At 41.4% G+C, this 17,624-nt stretch overlaps 1 protein-coding gene across 4 annotated transcripts in view; it reads right to left on the bottom strand.

The window, feature by feature from the left end:
* Window positions 1–1,281, bottom strand: part of lgr6 (leucine-rich repeat containing G protein-coupled receptor 6) — a 91,141-nt gene extending 89,860 nt beyond the window's left edge. For 3 of the 4 annotated variants that reach the window (XM_061979825.2, XM_061979840.2, XM_061979834.2), the window contains exon 1: window positions 715–1,281. In XM_061979825.2, coding sequence (XP_061835809.2) covers window positions 715–959 — 245 coding nt within the window. In that variant the 5' untranslated portion in view covers window positions 960–1,281. The remainder of the gene's footprint in view (window positions 1–714) is intronic. The other variant, XM_061979829.2, reaches the window with a different exon arrangement.
* Between the last annotated feature and the right edge of the window lie 16,343 nt (window positions 1,282–17,624).

The following is a 17,624-nucleotide window of genomic DNA, read 5'->3' as shown; positions in this document are numbered from 1 at the left end:
TCAACATTTCCATGCACCTTGCTAATTTTAATTCAATCCTTTCGTATTATGTCAGGCATTCAAACAAAATCATGTATCATGAACGAAAACATTGTAGTTAAACCCTGAGCACGTTTAGCTAACGGTGATTACAATCTGAATTGAATACATAGTAATTGTTGAATTTCAGTATCCTTTTAGGATTCTCTGCAGTGGGTATTCGCTTGTGCTCTATTTCTTTTGTCAGAGTTTGGAATAAAACACACACCTCTACTGCAGAGAACACTGGTTCTCAGGAGGATATAGTATGTACTTTCTACAAACAGGGTACCACACACTTTCCCTATGGGTCCCAAGTTGGTTCTCAGCAACTTGACACTGAAGTACTCCGTTATGTTTTCCTAGTTGGTCAACACACACGCTTTCACATATTCCTTCTCTTGGTATTCCACATGTATCATCTCAAAACCAATGGTGTTGCTGTCCCTGGCCACACATGCAACCAGCTGTTGCCTACTCAACAACAGCAGGGATCTCAACTTATCAATAACAAGACATGCATTTTCAACAACACACTCAAAAATGAATGTGTTGTTGAATTAAATAATTAAGACATTTATGGGGATGAAGAGTGAGGTTGAGAAATCAGCCAATAACGGGTCGTGACAATAAAAGCTAAAGGGAGGAAAAGGAATTAAGGAGCCAGTACATTATTTTCCAGCTAATGTTACTCACAGATAAGTGGTGAAAGGGTTAATGTCGATTGGCACAGACGACAGTCCCAGCTCTGAGCAGTCCACCATGACCAAGATCCCATCTTGCTCACACTGGCACGGCGTGGGGCACAGCGCGGCTGCTCCTCCCTGCCTGTCCTGCATCCGGCCGTAAGTCCAGACTCCAGGGGTGGACGCCATAATTCCGTCAGCCACGCAGAGAAGCATAAGCACATACAGCATGTCGGACCGGCCACCTGTTTGCATCCTCACCTGTGCTGACTACTGAAAGGTCACTTTCTTCTGACCTGTTTGATGTTAGTTGTGGCAAATGATGGAAGAATGGGCTGTGTCCTCAGTTGTTTTTATTAGAGCTCTGGCATACCTGTGTCCTCAGGAGGATGTCTACACTTGCTGCTGCCACAACCTCTTCTCATCTCTCTCTTCCTCTGCCTGTCTATTCCACTTAATTTCCTCTTGTATCCCCTTTTACTCTGCCCTGTACTTTCTCATCATTAAGCCCCCAAAACAAATGCACTCTGTCTTCCTTTTCCGCCGTTGTGTACATATATCTCTCTCCTTCTGCCTCCCTCTCCTTACCTATTGTAGAAGTAGCGCACGAGTGGCAAATGAGGTCCTCCCATTGGTCCATAATTTAGGGATGGGCTGGAGCATCTCTAGAAGGTGGGAGGGGCCCATAATTCCTAAACTCTCCCCTCTCTTCCCCCTTGCGTTTGCCCTGTCGAATTTTGGTTAGAATCTCAATGTGGAGAGAATGATTGTTCAAAGGGTAAAGGACATTGGAAGGGGGCAGGGGGCAATACAGTTTGGTGTGGGAAAAAGAGAGGACCTTATGAATGAAGTGAGAGAACATTTACTGCTGAAAAGGGAGAAGAAAAGTCTGGAACATGAGAAATGGAGTCAGCGGAGTGTGTTTTGGCTGTTGTGTAACACTTAGATGAAAAGGTTCTGAGTGTGACTCTTTGGAGGAAATTGAAATTCTGACACTTCAGCACCCTTCCGTCACTACTAAGATCAGAATGCGGTGTCTCGTAAGTCACAGCTTCTTAGGTTACTGCTGCTGGATTGTTGGGACACATAAAGTCAGCGCACATAAAAGTGTGCATGCAAACACACACAGAAATCTTGCTAGTGTTGTTAAAGTAGCTTTAGCCTATAAACCACAGGCTTAATAATCATTGTTTATCTTGTATTTTGCAAAATGTTTTTTTTGTTTCATCCTAAGTTGCAAATCTTCACTGGTCATCCTTCTGCACAGCAATGACAATCGGTGAGACTCATACCTTTTGAGGCATTGCAATTGTTAAAACTGTTGCTTTAATCAATGTTATTACAAGTTGCTCATTATGATAACAAGAAAAAGAAAAAATAATAATTGTACCCCTCCCTATTTGATGTTTGTATTTTATTGTACAATTATCAAGAATGATGATGTCATACTTACAATAAAAACATTACTCAGCTGTACAAAGTCAGGGATATTGGACTAAATTGATTTGGGGGCCATAAAGTTAAGGACCGGGGAGCTGGACTTCTAATTAGTCTTATTTTGCATAGTCCAGATAGCCAGGGTCCTCTACAGCAGTGTTTTTCAACCACTGTGCCGCAGCACACTAGTGTGCCGTGAGATATTGTCTCGTGTGCCGTGAGAAATTATGCAACTTCACCTAATTGGTCCAAAAAATATTTTTTGCAAATCAATAATTATAACAATGTGCCGTTGTCTAGTGCAGTGTTTTTCAACCTTTTTTGGTATGTAAAAGGTATGTAATGCTTAAACCAAAAATGAACAAAAGGCAAGTCCCGCTAGGAAAAGGCACTGAAGCATAGGGATGGCTATGCAAAACAAAAGTAAAACTGAACTGGCTACAAAGTAAACAAAAACAGAATGCTGGACGACAGCAAAAACTTACAGCGTGTGGAGCGGAGACGGCGTCCACAAAGTACATCCCGTACATGACATGACAATCAACAATGTCCCCACAAAGAAGGATAGCGTACGCACAACTTAAATAGTCTTGATTGCCAAAACAAAGCAGGTGCGGGCAATGGAACTCAAAAGAAGGCGTGAAGCTACAACAGGAGAACACCAACAAAACAGGAAGGGTCACCAAATTAACAGCGCAAAACAGGAACTAAAGCACTACACACAGGAAACAACAACAAACTCAAAATAAGGCATGACAACCTGGTGGAGTTTCATTTTTTAACCTTTTCTGCCGGTGGTGTGCCTTCGTATTTTTTTTTATGAACAAAATGTGCCTTGGCTCAAAAAAGGTTGAAAAAACACTGCTCTACAGTAGACATTTGATTTTGGTGTATTTATTTTGTCAGAGTTACAGAAGCGCGCTGCTGTTTTTAAGGGCCTTCTGCAAAAAATCTAGTCAAAAATGTGAGCCTCCTCACGCTGTAGTTGTCTACATGATTTGCTTACTGTCCTTTAATATACAATTCAAAGGTACTCATTTTGCAAGTGTTCGTATGCTTACTGGTCAGAAAACACAATGAAATAAATATAATTTAAAATAATGACTTACTTATAGCTTCAGTGAAAAAGTGCACCTGTGGTAGGTCTACACAAGGGCTAAACAAAGTATTTTAATTTGTTTCGAGGAAAACTTTAGCGTTAATATGCATGCGTGCACATACTCTGTAGCGTTGGGTAGCTCTTTTTGACACAGCAGCTCGATTCGTGCCATTCTATGACCGGATTTGGCCTATAGGCTGTCAGCTAACTGGCCCTGGTGTAAATATTTCTGCAAATGCTGACAGAAATGGCCACATGTCTTCAGCACCAATCCCTCAGTGCCCTGCACGAAGAGAGTATGGTCACTTCCGCACTAATCAAAGAGCGAAGCCCTCCGGCAGCCTCATCTTAGGTTTCCACTCTGTATACGGCCAAGTGCGCTCAGCGCTCGGGCAGTGCACTAAGAAGGACAAGCTGCTTGCGCAAAGCTTAGAGGAAATACTTGAATCAGCTACAACTCAGCTTTCTGTATTTGATCAAGAAATGTGCAAACTCAGCCATTTTTACTTGGAGTCACAGAAAAAATTAATTCATAAAACAGTTCAAAGAACAAATATTGATATTTATTTGATGTTATTTGTTTTTTTATTTTTCAACTATGCCTTATACCTGCCTCCCCTGATCGAACGTCACTGCTGCATAAGTGCTTTTTTTAGTTGTGTCATGATCCGTGGTCGGCTCATGTTTTGTTTAGTTATGTTCTGTTAGTTTTGGACTTCCTTAGTTGTTTTGTGCACTTCGGGGGTTTGTTTTGGTCACCATGGGTACGAATTGGTTTCACCTGCCTCTGATTAGTGTTCGGCACGTTCATCTGCTGTTGAGCACTGATCAGAGAGCTATTCATTCACGTTGCTCGCCACACTCGGTCTGGCTTCCTTGTTTGCGGTATGCAATTGTTATGTTGGTTTATTCATGTTCTCGATTCCTGTGCTAAGCGGTTCCTTAGCTTCAAGTATTCCTGTGCTAAGTACGTTTCTACTTTAGCTTCCCGTGCGTTCGGCACACTTTTCTTTTGTTTGTTTCTGTCTTTTTGGTAAGGTGTATTATTTATGATTAATAAATCATATCCTACCTTCACGTTTTCGTCCGGAGTGTCCGTGTTGCATCTGGAGGAACGATCCCGCATAAAGATGCGACCCCCACGTGACAGAAGGAAGCCAGCAGACAGTTCTTTCGCCACGGACTCCGAGGAGGTGAAGAAAGGTACGTGGAGGGTGTTAAAGGCGAGGGAGGACATTGCTACACTCCAGTACTGGACGCGTCAGTGAGGATGGAAGTTACTTCACTACCGAGACGCGCCGCTCCCTCAGACTCCTCCTCCGGCACACAGCACGCCACAAGCAGCCCAGTCTTCCTCGCCGCCGATGTTTGGTAATCCCCTCACTCATTTTGCCAAGCAGTTCACCGATTGGTCAGTCAGCTGGAGACCCGCGCGGATGACGTCACCCCGTCCACTGGTGATGATGTCAGAGACGAAGATTTTGTTTTTAAATTCTGTTAACTCTTTCTGTCAGCCGCCTCCAAAGGACTTTAAATCCAAAATAAAACTTTGGCAAAACATTTTTTTACAGACCCGCTCACCAGGTCTGTCCTTGTCCTCCAGGACTCAAGCTCTGCCTCCAGTGATTTTGGCTCCTCCACCAGTGACTAGTGCTCCACCCACTGCTTATACGTTTTTTTTCCCCCCACCCAGTCTCAAGTGGGGGGTGTGAATAGACTTTTTGGACAATTTAAAGGGGAGGAGTCTGCCCCCCTCCTGACCTCCCTCCACCCACCCTGAAAAATGATTCCAGACCGCAGGGAGCGCATCTGGTATCCGCCCCTTGCGGGGGGGTGGGGGGGGGGGGCTAGGGCCGGGAGCTGTGCTGGTGGGGTGGCTCAGCTGCGCCCAGCCAGGCAGCAGCCTCCAGCCCGGCCGCCACCACCAGTTCTTCAACAGGCCAAGCCACAGCCTCCAGCCCGACCGCCACCACCAGTCTTTCGGCTTGCCAAGCCGCAACCTCCGGCCCGTCCACCACCACCAGTCCATCGGCATGCCAAGCCGCAACCCCCAACTAGGCCACCTCCGCCAACTCATGGCTAACCTCAGCCCGGGTGGGCCTGCAGACGCCACCATCATCTCCGGTGGGCCTGCAGACGCCACCATCATGTCCGGTGGGCCTGCAGACGCCACCATCATCTCTGGTGGGCCTGCAGAAGCCACCATCTTCAGCACCTGAACTTCCTGTTCCTCGCTTAGCACCAGTTCCTGCACATCGGCTGGCACCAGTTCCTGTTCCTGCACCGAGGCTGGCAACAGTTCCTGTTCCTGACCCAAGACCCAAGACCCCACGAGGTCTGCTGCTGCTTCCACGCCTGACTGGTCTGCGTCTGCTTCCACGCCTGCCTCATCTGCTGCATCCACGCCTGCCACGACGATTACGCGCCCGCCTCCTCGTAGGCCATGGATGTGGCCCCTCCTTGGTCGTCCGCCGCGCCGGGTGCGCCGATCTCCTCATCGGCCACGGACGCGGCCGTTCCCGGGTCGCCCACCTTGTCAGGTACAGCGGCGTTCTACGCGTCGTCGCCACCTGACTCTGCCTCGGTGGATTCGGGGACACTTGGCCTGGCGACCCACTGCCAAGTCCTCCCTCCGCCCTCCTGAGACTTTTGACCCTGCTTGTTTTTTGGGGGTTTTTTGGACATCTAGAATCTGTCCTTAAGGGGGGACCCTGTCATGATCCGTGGTCGGATCATGTTTTGTTTAGTTATGTTCTGTTAGTTTTGGACTTCCTTAGTTGTTTTGTGCACTTCGGGGGTTTGTTTTGGTCACCATGGGTATGAATTATATATTAATATCCTACCTTCACGTTTTCGTTCGGGGTGTCCGTGTTGCATCTGGAGGAGCGATCCCGCATAAAGATGCGACCCCCACGTGACAAGTTGCAAAATCAACTAACAATATGGCTTATATTTGTAAGAAAAAAAAGGCATGCAATTCAGAAGCAAACATATTTTGTTGCAAGTGCTAAAATGAGGGTGGCAATCATATTTGTTTCAATGAGACATTTGAATTTGTTTTTTAATATAAAAAGAGGATACCATGCAAAAGATAAACGTGTGCATAACACACATGTTAAGAAAGTAGAGTAACACTTTAGTATGGGGAACATATTCACCATTAATTAGTTGCTTATTAACATGTAAATTAGTAACATATTGGCTCTTAATTAGTCATTATTAAAGGCCTACTGAAATGAATTTTTTTATTTAAACGGGGATAGCAGATCCATTCTATGTGTCATACTTGATCATTTTGCGATATTGCCATATTTTTGCTGAAAGGATTTAGTATAGAACAACAACGATAAAGTTCGCAACTTTTGGTCGCTGATAAAAAAAAAGCCTTGCCTGTACCGGAAGTAGCGTGACGTCACAAGTTGAAAGTCTCCTCACATTTCCCCATTGTTTACACCAGCAGCGAGAGCGATTGGGACCGAGAAAGCGACGATTACCCCATTCATTTGAGCCAGGATGAAAGATTTGTGGATGAGGAACGTGAGAGTGAAGTATTAGAGTGCAGTGCATGACGCATCTTTTTTCGCTCTGACCGTAACTTAGGTAGAAGGGCTCATTGGATTCCACACTCACTCCTTTTTCTATTGTGGATCACGGATTTGTATTTTAAACCACCTCGGATACTATATCCTCTTGAAAATAAGAGTCAAGAACGCGAAATGGACATTCACAGTGACTTTTATCTCCACGGCAATACATCAGCGAAGCACTTTAGCTACGGAGCTAACGTGATAGCATCGGGCTTAACTGCAGATAGAAACAAAATAAATAAACCCCTGACTGGAAGGATAGACAGAAAATCAACAATACTATTAAACCATGGACCTGTAACTACACGGTTAATGCTTTCCAGCCTGGCGAAGCTTAACAATGCTGTTGCTAACGACGCCATTGAATCTAACTTAGCTACGGACCTCGACAGAGCTATGATAAAAACATTTGCTCTCCACCTACGCCAACCCTCATCTGCTCATCAACACCGAAGCTCACCTGCGTTCCAGCGATCGACGGAGCGACGAAGGACTTCACCCGATCATCGATGCTAGGGTCGTATAGCGCGTCTGCTATCCTAGTCAAAGTCCTCCTGGTTGTGTTGCTGTAGCCAGACGCTAATACACCGATCGCATCTACAGCTTTCTTCTTTGCAGTGTCCATGGTTCATTAAACAAATTGCAAAAGATTCACCAACACAGATGTCCAGAATACTGTGGAATTTTGCGATGAAAACTGAGCTTTTTGTATTGGATTCAATAGCGTCCCAATACTTCTGTTTCAACCATCGACGTCACGCGCATACGTCATCATACCTAGACGTTTTCAACCGGAAGTTTCGCAGGAAATTTAAAATTGCACTTTATAAGTTAACCTGGCCGTATTGGCATGTGTTGCAATGTTAAGATTTCATCATTGATATATAAACTATCAGACTGCGTGGTCGGTAGTAGTGGGTTTCAGTAGGCCTTTAAGTACTTATTAATGCCTTATTCTGCATGGCCTAATTATACAACCAGTAAGACATTAACTAAGAGTCTTCCCTCAATAACCTCAGAAATATTGCTTATTAGTAACCCTAACCGTAACCCTTATATGTTCCCCTAGTGTCCAAATAACTCTAAATTAAGTCTTTGTTACTTATACTATATTCCCCATACTAAAGTGTTACCGAAAGTACATTTGTGGCCTCCAAAGTTCTAAGAAAGTTACAAACAAACTGGTCTTAGACTAAGGTCGAGCTTCTCAAATATATTCTGTTACGCCCAAGCCCCTCCGCCACCCCCAAGGAAGAAGAAAATATTTTGAGTGACTGTGACTATAAATAGTATAATTTATATATAAAATTGTTATAACAATACCTCTGCATAACTTTGTAACATTAAAGGAAACAACACACTTGTCTTTCCTCATCTCTCACAGTGGTTACAGTGAAGCCAAGTGCTACATACGTTTCATCATATTCTGGAACGGCAAAAAAAGCATGTTCCACGAGGTCACGCGTGAATCCACCCCCCCGTCCCCCAACTCCCAGCACCACAACCCCCTGGCATTGCGTACCCCCCACCCTCTCCCCATGCGGGCCCGCCCCACTATTTAAGTAGGACTGGACAAAGTGAACCAAGTAATTGTCAAAAGTTCAAAGCTACACATTGAAATAACTGTGTACAATTTACATGTCTTCTTTACCTCTGACCTGTCCCTCTGCCACTCCATCTTTCTCTCTTTCTTTCTCCACCATTCTCTGCACGCTCAATAGTTTCTCATTAATTAATTAACATTCCTATGTGACTGTGTTTTCTGAGGGGCCTTTGTTATGGCCCCACAAAACCTCTTTCAGAGCTGTTCTTCACATAGTCTCTCTCATGCTCCCTCTCTCCCACTCTCTCGCTCTCTCTTTTCTTCCGTTTTGTAATGGAATGTCTGTTTTTGCTCCCTCTGTCCATTGTCATTAAACATATTTTGTGTGCGCCGGTATCAAGTGATGCTTTATGTGTGCTGTTTTCCTGCAAAGCCCTTTGAGCAAATACACTGACAGTTCAAAGGAGAGCCTTTGCATACACATGCAAGCACACACACGGTCCTTCGCCATGGCTTGCACACACACACACACACGCACACACATTCAAACTTCATCCACCTGCAAGCTCTCCCACTCCCTGCACTCTCTCCACCTTTCCCTTCCTGTGCGGCAAGCTCTGTCATCTTTTTAAACGTTCTTTAATTGTGCCTTAGGGGGTGATCTTTTACACACACACACACACACACACACACACACACACACACACACACACACACACACACACACACACACACAAGTCGTGTTACTGTCTTCTTCACTCTGATTTTGGCCACCTTCCCTTCTGTTGTTCTTGTTTTCACACCGAGCTTGTTGATTTAGTTTTTTGGAGCCGTTGAAATAGCGATTAATATTAATCATGTTTCAATTCTGGAGAAAAATTATGTCTAGAAGGCAGTGGCCGTGGGTTTCCCACCTCGGCTTTCAGTGATGTCCGACTTCAATGATTACCTCTCAAAATACCATCATTGATATCACCACATGACCATTGCTGGAGAAATACTATACAGGAACACTTTTATGCACTACTTGTATTGAATCACATCAACAGTGTACAAAACGGGTTATTTTCTGGCGCATTTAAAAATTAATAAACCCGCATCAGCAATTAAAACATATGTTATGTGGTACTGTCAAAATTTAAATTGCAAAAAAACATTTTAAAGGTGAAAAAAATAAGAAATAAAATATCTGAACTCACATTTCATCGACAGCTGAGCTAGCTTCCGGGGTTGGCCGACATCGTTGGCTCACAAGATGTAGTTTCTCTTTAAATATCCTTCTTGAAAATGGCCTTGCAAATATATGTGTTGTCTTGTCTAATCATAAAAGATGCAGACGAGGCGTGTTGGCTGACTTCTTCAAGTTTACTCCACAGCGTGCTCATGAATAACATCAAGCTGCCGGCATGTCTACATTAAACAACCTAAACGGGGCTACTGTGCATGCGCTTCACTACTGTGGCATTCTGGGTAATGGAGTTGTTATGTTACCTGGCTCATATCACTATATATCTGCTTTAGGCCATCTAGAAGGCCTTACTGACAACCAGGCGTGATCTGATTGGCTATCACAACTGTCTATTAACTGTATGTACCCGTTCACTTACAGTGCATAGATGCCAGCATTGCTGAATCTGAAAGCCTCGGGCAGATTTGGTACAGCATGGCAACATAAGCTAGCTGAATTCTGATTGGATACCAACTCTATAAACTAAAAACAATAGCGCTGGAAGGAGCATAATATGACATGAAGAGAATATGAATACTTATAGATATTTAGGGAAAGTAAATCAAAAATTAATTTTATCTTTAAATATGATCATTATTTCCGGTTATGTTAGGCCAGCAGAGAAGGCCTTGCTGGCCCTGACGTCACACCACTGCGATAATGGTGAAGTTGTTGGAAATAGTCACGATGAAAAAAAAAGGACACCTGTGTGGGTGTGCTAATTTTTTCACATGTCTGTATGTGCGCCGACCTTGATCTGGTCCAACCATCATACATCATCCTTGGCATTGACACAAACCATTCCTGTGCTTTTGCATTCTGGGATGTGAGCTTGACGGCTAAAACAAATATGATCAATGATTGATTTGTTCACATCTGAACACTCTCCAAGTTTACATAATTTTCATTAACTCTCCTCTCTCAAAACTGATGGATATGTGCATGTTTTATATGAGTTTGCACATGAAGTACTTTAATAGCGCAAATGTTTCTACTTTTCTGAAAGAGTTGATTTCACTACTTGAGTATGGGCTTCCACTGTTCCGCAATTCATACTGTGCAAAAACCAAAACCAGTGAAGTTGTCACGTTGTGTAATTCGTGAAAAAAACACAGAATACAATGATTTGCACATCCTTTTCAACATATATTCAAATTAATATACCGTATTTTTCAGAGTATAAGTCGCTCCGGAGTATAAGTCGCATCGGTCGAAAATGCATAATAAAGAAGGAAAAAAACATATACAGTATAAGTCGCACTGGAGTATAAGTCGCATTTTTGGGGGAAATGTATTTGATAAAACCCAACACCAAGAATAGACATTTGAAAGGCAATTTAAAATAAATAAAGAATAGTGAACAACAGGCTGAATAAGTGTACGTTATATGAGGCATAAATAACCAACTGAGAACGTGCCTGGTATGTTGACGTAACATATTATTATGGTAAGAGTCATTCAAATAACTGTAACATATAGAACATGCTATACGTTTACCAAACAATCTCTCACTCCTAATCGTTAAATCTGATGAAATCTTATACGTCTAGTCTCTTACGTGAATGAGCTAAATAATATTATTTGATATTTTACGGTAATGTGTTAATAATTTCACACAAAATTTGCTCATAAGACAAGATATTTAATGTTCAAACTGAGAAACAACATTTTTTTTGCAAACATATATTCACTTAGAATTTAATGGCAGCAACACATTGCAAAAAAGTTGGCACAGGGGAATTTGTACCACTGTGTTACATGGGCTTTCCTTTTAACAACACTCAGTAAACGTTTGGGAACTGAGGAGACCAATTTTTGAAACTTTTCAGGTGGAATTCTTTCCCATTCTTGCTTGATGTACAGCTTAAGCTGTTCAACAGTCCGGGGGTCTCCTTTGTGGTATTTTAGGCCTCCTATTGCACCACACATTTTCAATGGGAGACAGGTCTGGACTACAGGCAGGCCAGTCTAGTACCCGCACTTTTTTACTATGAAGCCACATTGATGTAACATGTGGCTTGGCATTGTCTTGCTGAAATAAGCAGGGGCGTCCATGGTAACGTTGCTTGGATGGCAACATATGTTGCTCCAAAATCTGTATGTAACTTTCAGCATTAATGGCGCCTTCACAGATGTGTAAGTTACCCATGTCTTGGGCACTAATACACCCCCATACCATCACAGATGCTGGCTTTTCAACTTTGCGCCTATAACAATCCGGATGGTTCTTTTCCTCTTTGATCCGGAGGATACGACGTCCACAGTTTCCAAAAACAATTTGAAATGTGGACTCGTCAGACCACAAAACACTTTTCCATTTTGTATCAGTCCATCTTAGATGAGCTCAGGCCCAGCGAAGCTGACGGCATTTCTGGGTGTTGTTGATCAACGGTTTTCGCCTTGCATAGGAGAGTTTTAACTTGCACTTGCAGATGTAGCGACCAACTGTAGTTACTGACAGTGGGTTTCTGAAGTGTTCCTGAGCCCATGTGGTGATATCCTTTACACACTGATGTCGCTTGTTGATGCAGTACAGCCTGAGGGATCGAAGGTCACAGGCTTAGCTGCTTACGTGCAGTGATTTCTCCAGATTCTCTGAACCCTTTGATGATATTACGGACCGTAGATGGTGAAATCCCTAAATTCCTTGCAATAGCTGGTTGAGAAAGGTTGTTCTTAAACTGTTCAAGAATTTGCTCAGACATTTGTTGACAAAGTGGTGACCCTCGCCCCATACTTGTTTGTGAATGACTGAGCATTTCATGGAATCTACTTTTATACCCAATCATGGCACCCACCTGTTCCCAATTTGCATGTTCACCTGTGGGATGTTCCAAATAAGTGTTTGATGAGCATTCCTCAACTTTATCAGTATTTATTGCCACCTTTCCCAACTTATTTGTCACGTGTTGCTGGCATCAAATTCTAAAGTTAATGATTATTTGCAAAAAAAAAAAATGTTTATCAGTTTGAACATCAAATATGTTGTCTTTGTAGCATATTCAATTGAATATGGGTTGAAAATGATTTACAAATCATTGTATTCCGTTTATATTTACATCTAACACAATTTCCCAACTCACATGGAAACGGGGTTTGTACTTTGAAGCCACACTGTTGTAGCACGTGGCTTGGCATTGTCTTGCTGAAATAAGCAGGAGCGTCCATGATAATGTTGCATGGATGGCAACATATGTTGCTCCAAAACCTGTATGTACCTTTCAGCATTTATTGTGCCTTCACAGATGTGTAAGTTACCCATGCCTTGGGCACTAATACACCCCCATAACATCCCAGATGCTGGCTTTTGAACTTTTCGCATAGAACAATCCACTTTTCCACTTTGCATCAGTCCATCATAGATGAGCTTGGGTGTTGTTTCTGGGTGTTGTTGATAAATGTCTTTCACTTTGCATAGTAGAGTTTTAACTTGCACTTATAGATGTAGCGGCAAACTGTAGTTACTGACAGTGGTTTTCTGAAGTGTTCCTGAGCCCATGTGGTGATATCCTTTACACACTGATGTCGGTTTTTGATGCAGTACCGCCTGAGGGATACAAGGTCACAGGCATTCAATGTTACGTACAGTGATTTCTCCAGATTCTCTGAAACTTTTGAAGATATTACAAACCGTAGATGGTGAAATCCCGAAATTCCTTGCAATAGCTCGTTGAGAAATGTTGTTATTAAACTGTTCGACAATTTGCTCTCGCATTTGTTCACAAAGTGGTGACCCTCACCCAATCCTTGTTGACTGAGCATTTCATGAAAGCTGCTTTTATAATATTTTATATTTTTAATAAGTGTTTGATGAGCATTTCACAACTTTCTTTTTTGCCACTTGTGCCAGCTTTTTTGAAAGATGTTGCAGGCATCAAATTCCAAATGAGCTAATATTTGCAAAAAATAACAACGTTTTCCAGTTCGAACTTTAAGTATCTTGTCTTTGCAGTCTATTCAATTGAATATAGGTTGAAAAGGATTTGCAAATCATTGTATTTTGTTTTTATTAACGAGTTCCACAATGTGCCAACTTCACCGATTTTGGGGTTTGTGCTATATTACAGTACTGTGGAAATATTTGGCCAACAAGAGATTGATCCGAGGCTCTTTGGCTTTATTGTGTAATCGCCCTCAGTAGGGCGATGTTTGACACAACTTTGTTCTGCTCACATCTGTAATGAGTACAAGTAATAAATCCAATACAAGACATGTACAAGTACACAGTATTGCAACAAATCCTCATAAAATGCACTCCAGTATTATACAAATATACATTCAAATAACAATTGAGTAGGTATTCCTGTTCTTTGCACAAATAGACTTTAACTTAGCGTAACAATAATGGAAGATGTCTCAATAAGTAAATACAGAAATTAAGCAGAAACAGTAGTCCTATACTGCTGTAGTAACAAAAGTCACGTATCTTTCCTTAATACTAAATAGACTACACTGAAGTAGTCCTAGAAACCGTAGTAAATACACATTTCAGCACAAATATACACAGATTATTCATTAGCTTTAGCATTAGCTTGATCATGTATAAAGCCGTGTTGACTGAAAAGACATACCGGTATATCTTAAACATGTTCAAACACTATAAAGACACAATCAGGGGTAAAAACGATTTACATAAAGGCGCTTGTACCTGAGAAGGGAGATGTTTGAGTATACAGATACACGGACACAACTTCATTCTGGTCACGTCTGTAATGACTGCAAGGAGGAAGTCAGGTGTCCTCAGTATAGCTTCTAGCTCAAGGCGGCACCTGTTGAAGCCCTCCAGTACTACAATGGGTCTTATTAATGCTGGCATTGCAATAACATTAGCTCCATATACTACAAATTACTGTGATTTACTGCTGCCATTAACATTAAAAAATGTTAAGATTGCAATTATAAAATGACAAGGTCGCTCACTGCAGGTGCTGCAGTTTGAAAATGTACTTGTTGTTTTGTGCCTTGAACCGCAAGTATAAGTCCGGTTTTGTTTACTATTTGTCGATAGCGGTTCTGCTCGAAAGGATTCTTCATTCATCACTCCAAGCAACATTTGTAAGTTTTACAATATAACTAAAACAATTCACACTATGTGCTATCGTAATGTAATATCAGCTAGTGTTGTTAGCATTAGCGAATTTGCTAACATCTTGACAAGTGTCTGTGTTAGTATTATTAACTTACAATGGCATTCTTTTTGGTTTTTTTCAGTTTTGGTAATTAACCAAAACTTCATTGTGGAGTTATTGAGTCTGTTTAGCTAAATGGAGAGCTAGCTTCCGCAGCAAGTTGGTCCATGGCGCTGACTTCTATTTGGTTTGATCAGTCGTTTTACTGGTGGGCGCGGCTTGAAGACCGGTGCGCTCTATAGCCCAGAAAATACAGTATATAGATCAATATTATTACTCCGCTCTTCAAAAGTGACAGCAAACACGTTTTCACCAATTACAGACCTATCTCTCTTTTGCCTCAGTTCTCAAAAATCTTAGAGAAACTATTTAACTCTCAACTTGAATCTTTTCTTGAGAAGCATCATATAATCAATGACGGTCAGTATGGCTTTAGGTCCAAACGAACAACCTCAATGGCGATAACTGAAGCCATTGAAGAAATTACTAATGCACTGGAGCATAATAGATATGCAGTTGGTATTTTTATTGATCTAAAGAAAGCCTTTGATGCCATTAATCATTCAATTCTACATTATGTGTGAATGTGTGTGTGTGAATGGGTGAATGTGGAAATAGTGTCAAAGCGCTTTGAGTTCCTTAGAAAGGTAGAAAAGCGCTATACAAGTACAACCCATTTACCATTTAGATAAAATGGGAAGATATGGAATTAGGGGGCTGGCTGGTGACTGGTTAAAAAGTTATTTAACAGGGAGGGTACAGTTTGTTAAAATGGGTCAATTTTTATCTGATACTCTTGGCATTGCTTTTGGTGTCCTCCAAGGGTCCGTGTTGGGGCCAAAACTGTTTAATGTATGTAATAATGATATGTTTAATACATCCAAAGTACTGAAATTTATACTATTTGCAGACGACACAAATATATTCTACAGTGGTGATGACTATAATGAGCTCATAAATACAATAAACAGAACTAAACATAGTAAAAAAATGGATGACACAAATAAATGATCTTTGAATAAAAATAAAACTAAGATAGTGATGTTTGGAAATCGCAACATAACGTCTGAACAGAAAATAAGTATTAATGGTACCCAAGTTGAAATCGTAAATGAGAATACATTTTTGGGAGTAATAATTGATAGTAAACTATCATGGAAACCTCATGTCAGACACATTAAAACAAAAATCTCCAAAAGCCTCTCAATTATAAACAAAGCAAAACTATACCTAAATGAAAATGCACTCCGTACTCTATACTGCACCTTGGTACTCCCATACCTTACATACTGTGTTGAAGTATGGGGGAATACTTACCACAACACAATTCATCCTCTGATCATATTACAGAAAAGAGCAGTGCGGATCATTCACAACGTTGGTTATTTAGAACATACTCATAATCTGTTTATGCAATCAAAGTTGCTCAAATTTGATGACCTTGTTAAATATAGTACATTAATAATCTTATATAAAGCATTTAACAAATTATTGCCGCCTAATCGACAACATTTTTTTATAAGACGAGTGCAGGCTCATAACTTGAGAGGCTTTGGATTTGTCTTATTGCCGAGAGCTCAAACCACTCGTAAACGTCTTTGTGTGTCTGTATGCGGAGTAAAACTATGGAACAAACTGGACTTACAACACATGCAATGCCAAACTATTAATCGATTTAAACTATTATACAAACATGGGGTCTGGTTCAAATACAGAGATGAGGGTCTTTAATTTGACCTGCTGTTGTACTCTGTCTCAAAGTGTTAACATGTGCTCAATGTTTCCTTACCATTATTGCTATGTTGTCTATTACCATTATTGCTATGTTGTCTATTACCATTGTTGGTATATTCATTATTCCTACATTGTTGATACAAATTATTGTTACAGTGTAATAATTATTGTTACCTGTGGTAATGCCACTATGATACAACATCTGTATTATTATCCTTGAACAAAGTAAGAGTGAAACTCATGTGAATAATCACTGAATGGAGAACTGGGGGTGGGATTAAATCAATTGTCTTCTTCCCACTCCCTTTCAGGCAAAACTGGACAATCATGCATTACATACTATACATTACCTTTTGCACTATATTAATTCATATTATTATGTGTTGTCAACTTTGTACTTTTTTTATGTCATTGCCTGAAATAAATAAATACATGAAAAATGAAATGAAAATGAAAAAATTATAATTTGTTTTATATGACTTTGGAGGTTTGTGACAAGTTGTTATTGTTGAGAATTGGAGACACATTTTAAGCTGGCAGTATTCGAACGTGATTTGATTCATTTGTGTAAGAAGATACTTTTGTAATTTTGATAGTGCATGGTATAATTTGTATTTGTTGCAGACAGTTCTTGCCTTTGTTAACCTATTAGCTAGATGACTCAACTGGAAACAAAACTGTCCATTTCACAATAGGTGGATAAAGGAGGTTTTAGTATCTATCAAGCTCGATAAGTTTATATTTTCCCTCAGTGGTTTACTAGTACTTTTTTCGAAAGAGCTGGATACCTTTTTTAAATTACGTCAAGTCCTTGACATTGGGCCTCAAATACACCTCACGGTGATACTTGGACAAGTCATCAGTGATAAAAACTCGGGTCATAGAGTATTTCAGGCTTTAATCATCAGACACCCCGGCTTGTGTCTAGGTAGTGTACAACTGATCTCCCCTACGGATCCACAGCGACCGGGGGGCTTTCTCTGTGGCGTTGAGGATGTTCTTAGTGGCTTTTCTCAACTGCAGTCCTCTAAAGCCAAAAAGTGTGTGCACTCGCTGTAGGGAGTGATCTGCGAAACCTCTGCAACCGATTTGAGTGGTTCGAAGCAGGATTTACAGCCACTGCTTCGGCACTCTGCAGTGAGCTCGGAGTATTTGACCCTCTT

Source organism: Nerophis lumbriciformis, linkage group LG01 (genome assembly GCF_033978685.3).
Source record: "Nerophis lumbriciformis linkage group LG01, RoL_Nlum_v2.1, whole genome shotgun sequence".
In the NCBI taxonomy this organism is placed as follows: Eukaryota; Metazoa; Chordata; class Actinopteri; order Syngnathiformes; family Syngnathidae; genus Nerophis; species Nerophis lumbriciformis.
This window is presented reverse-complemented; position numbering and strand designations above follow the sequence as displayed.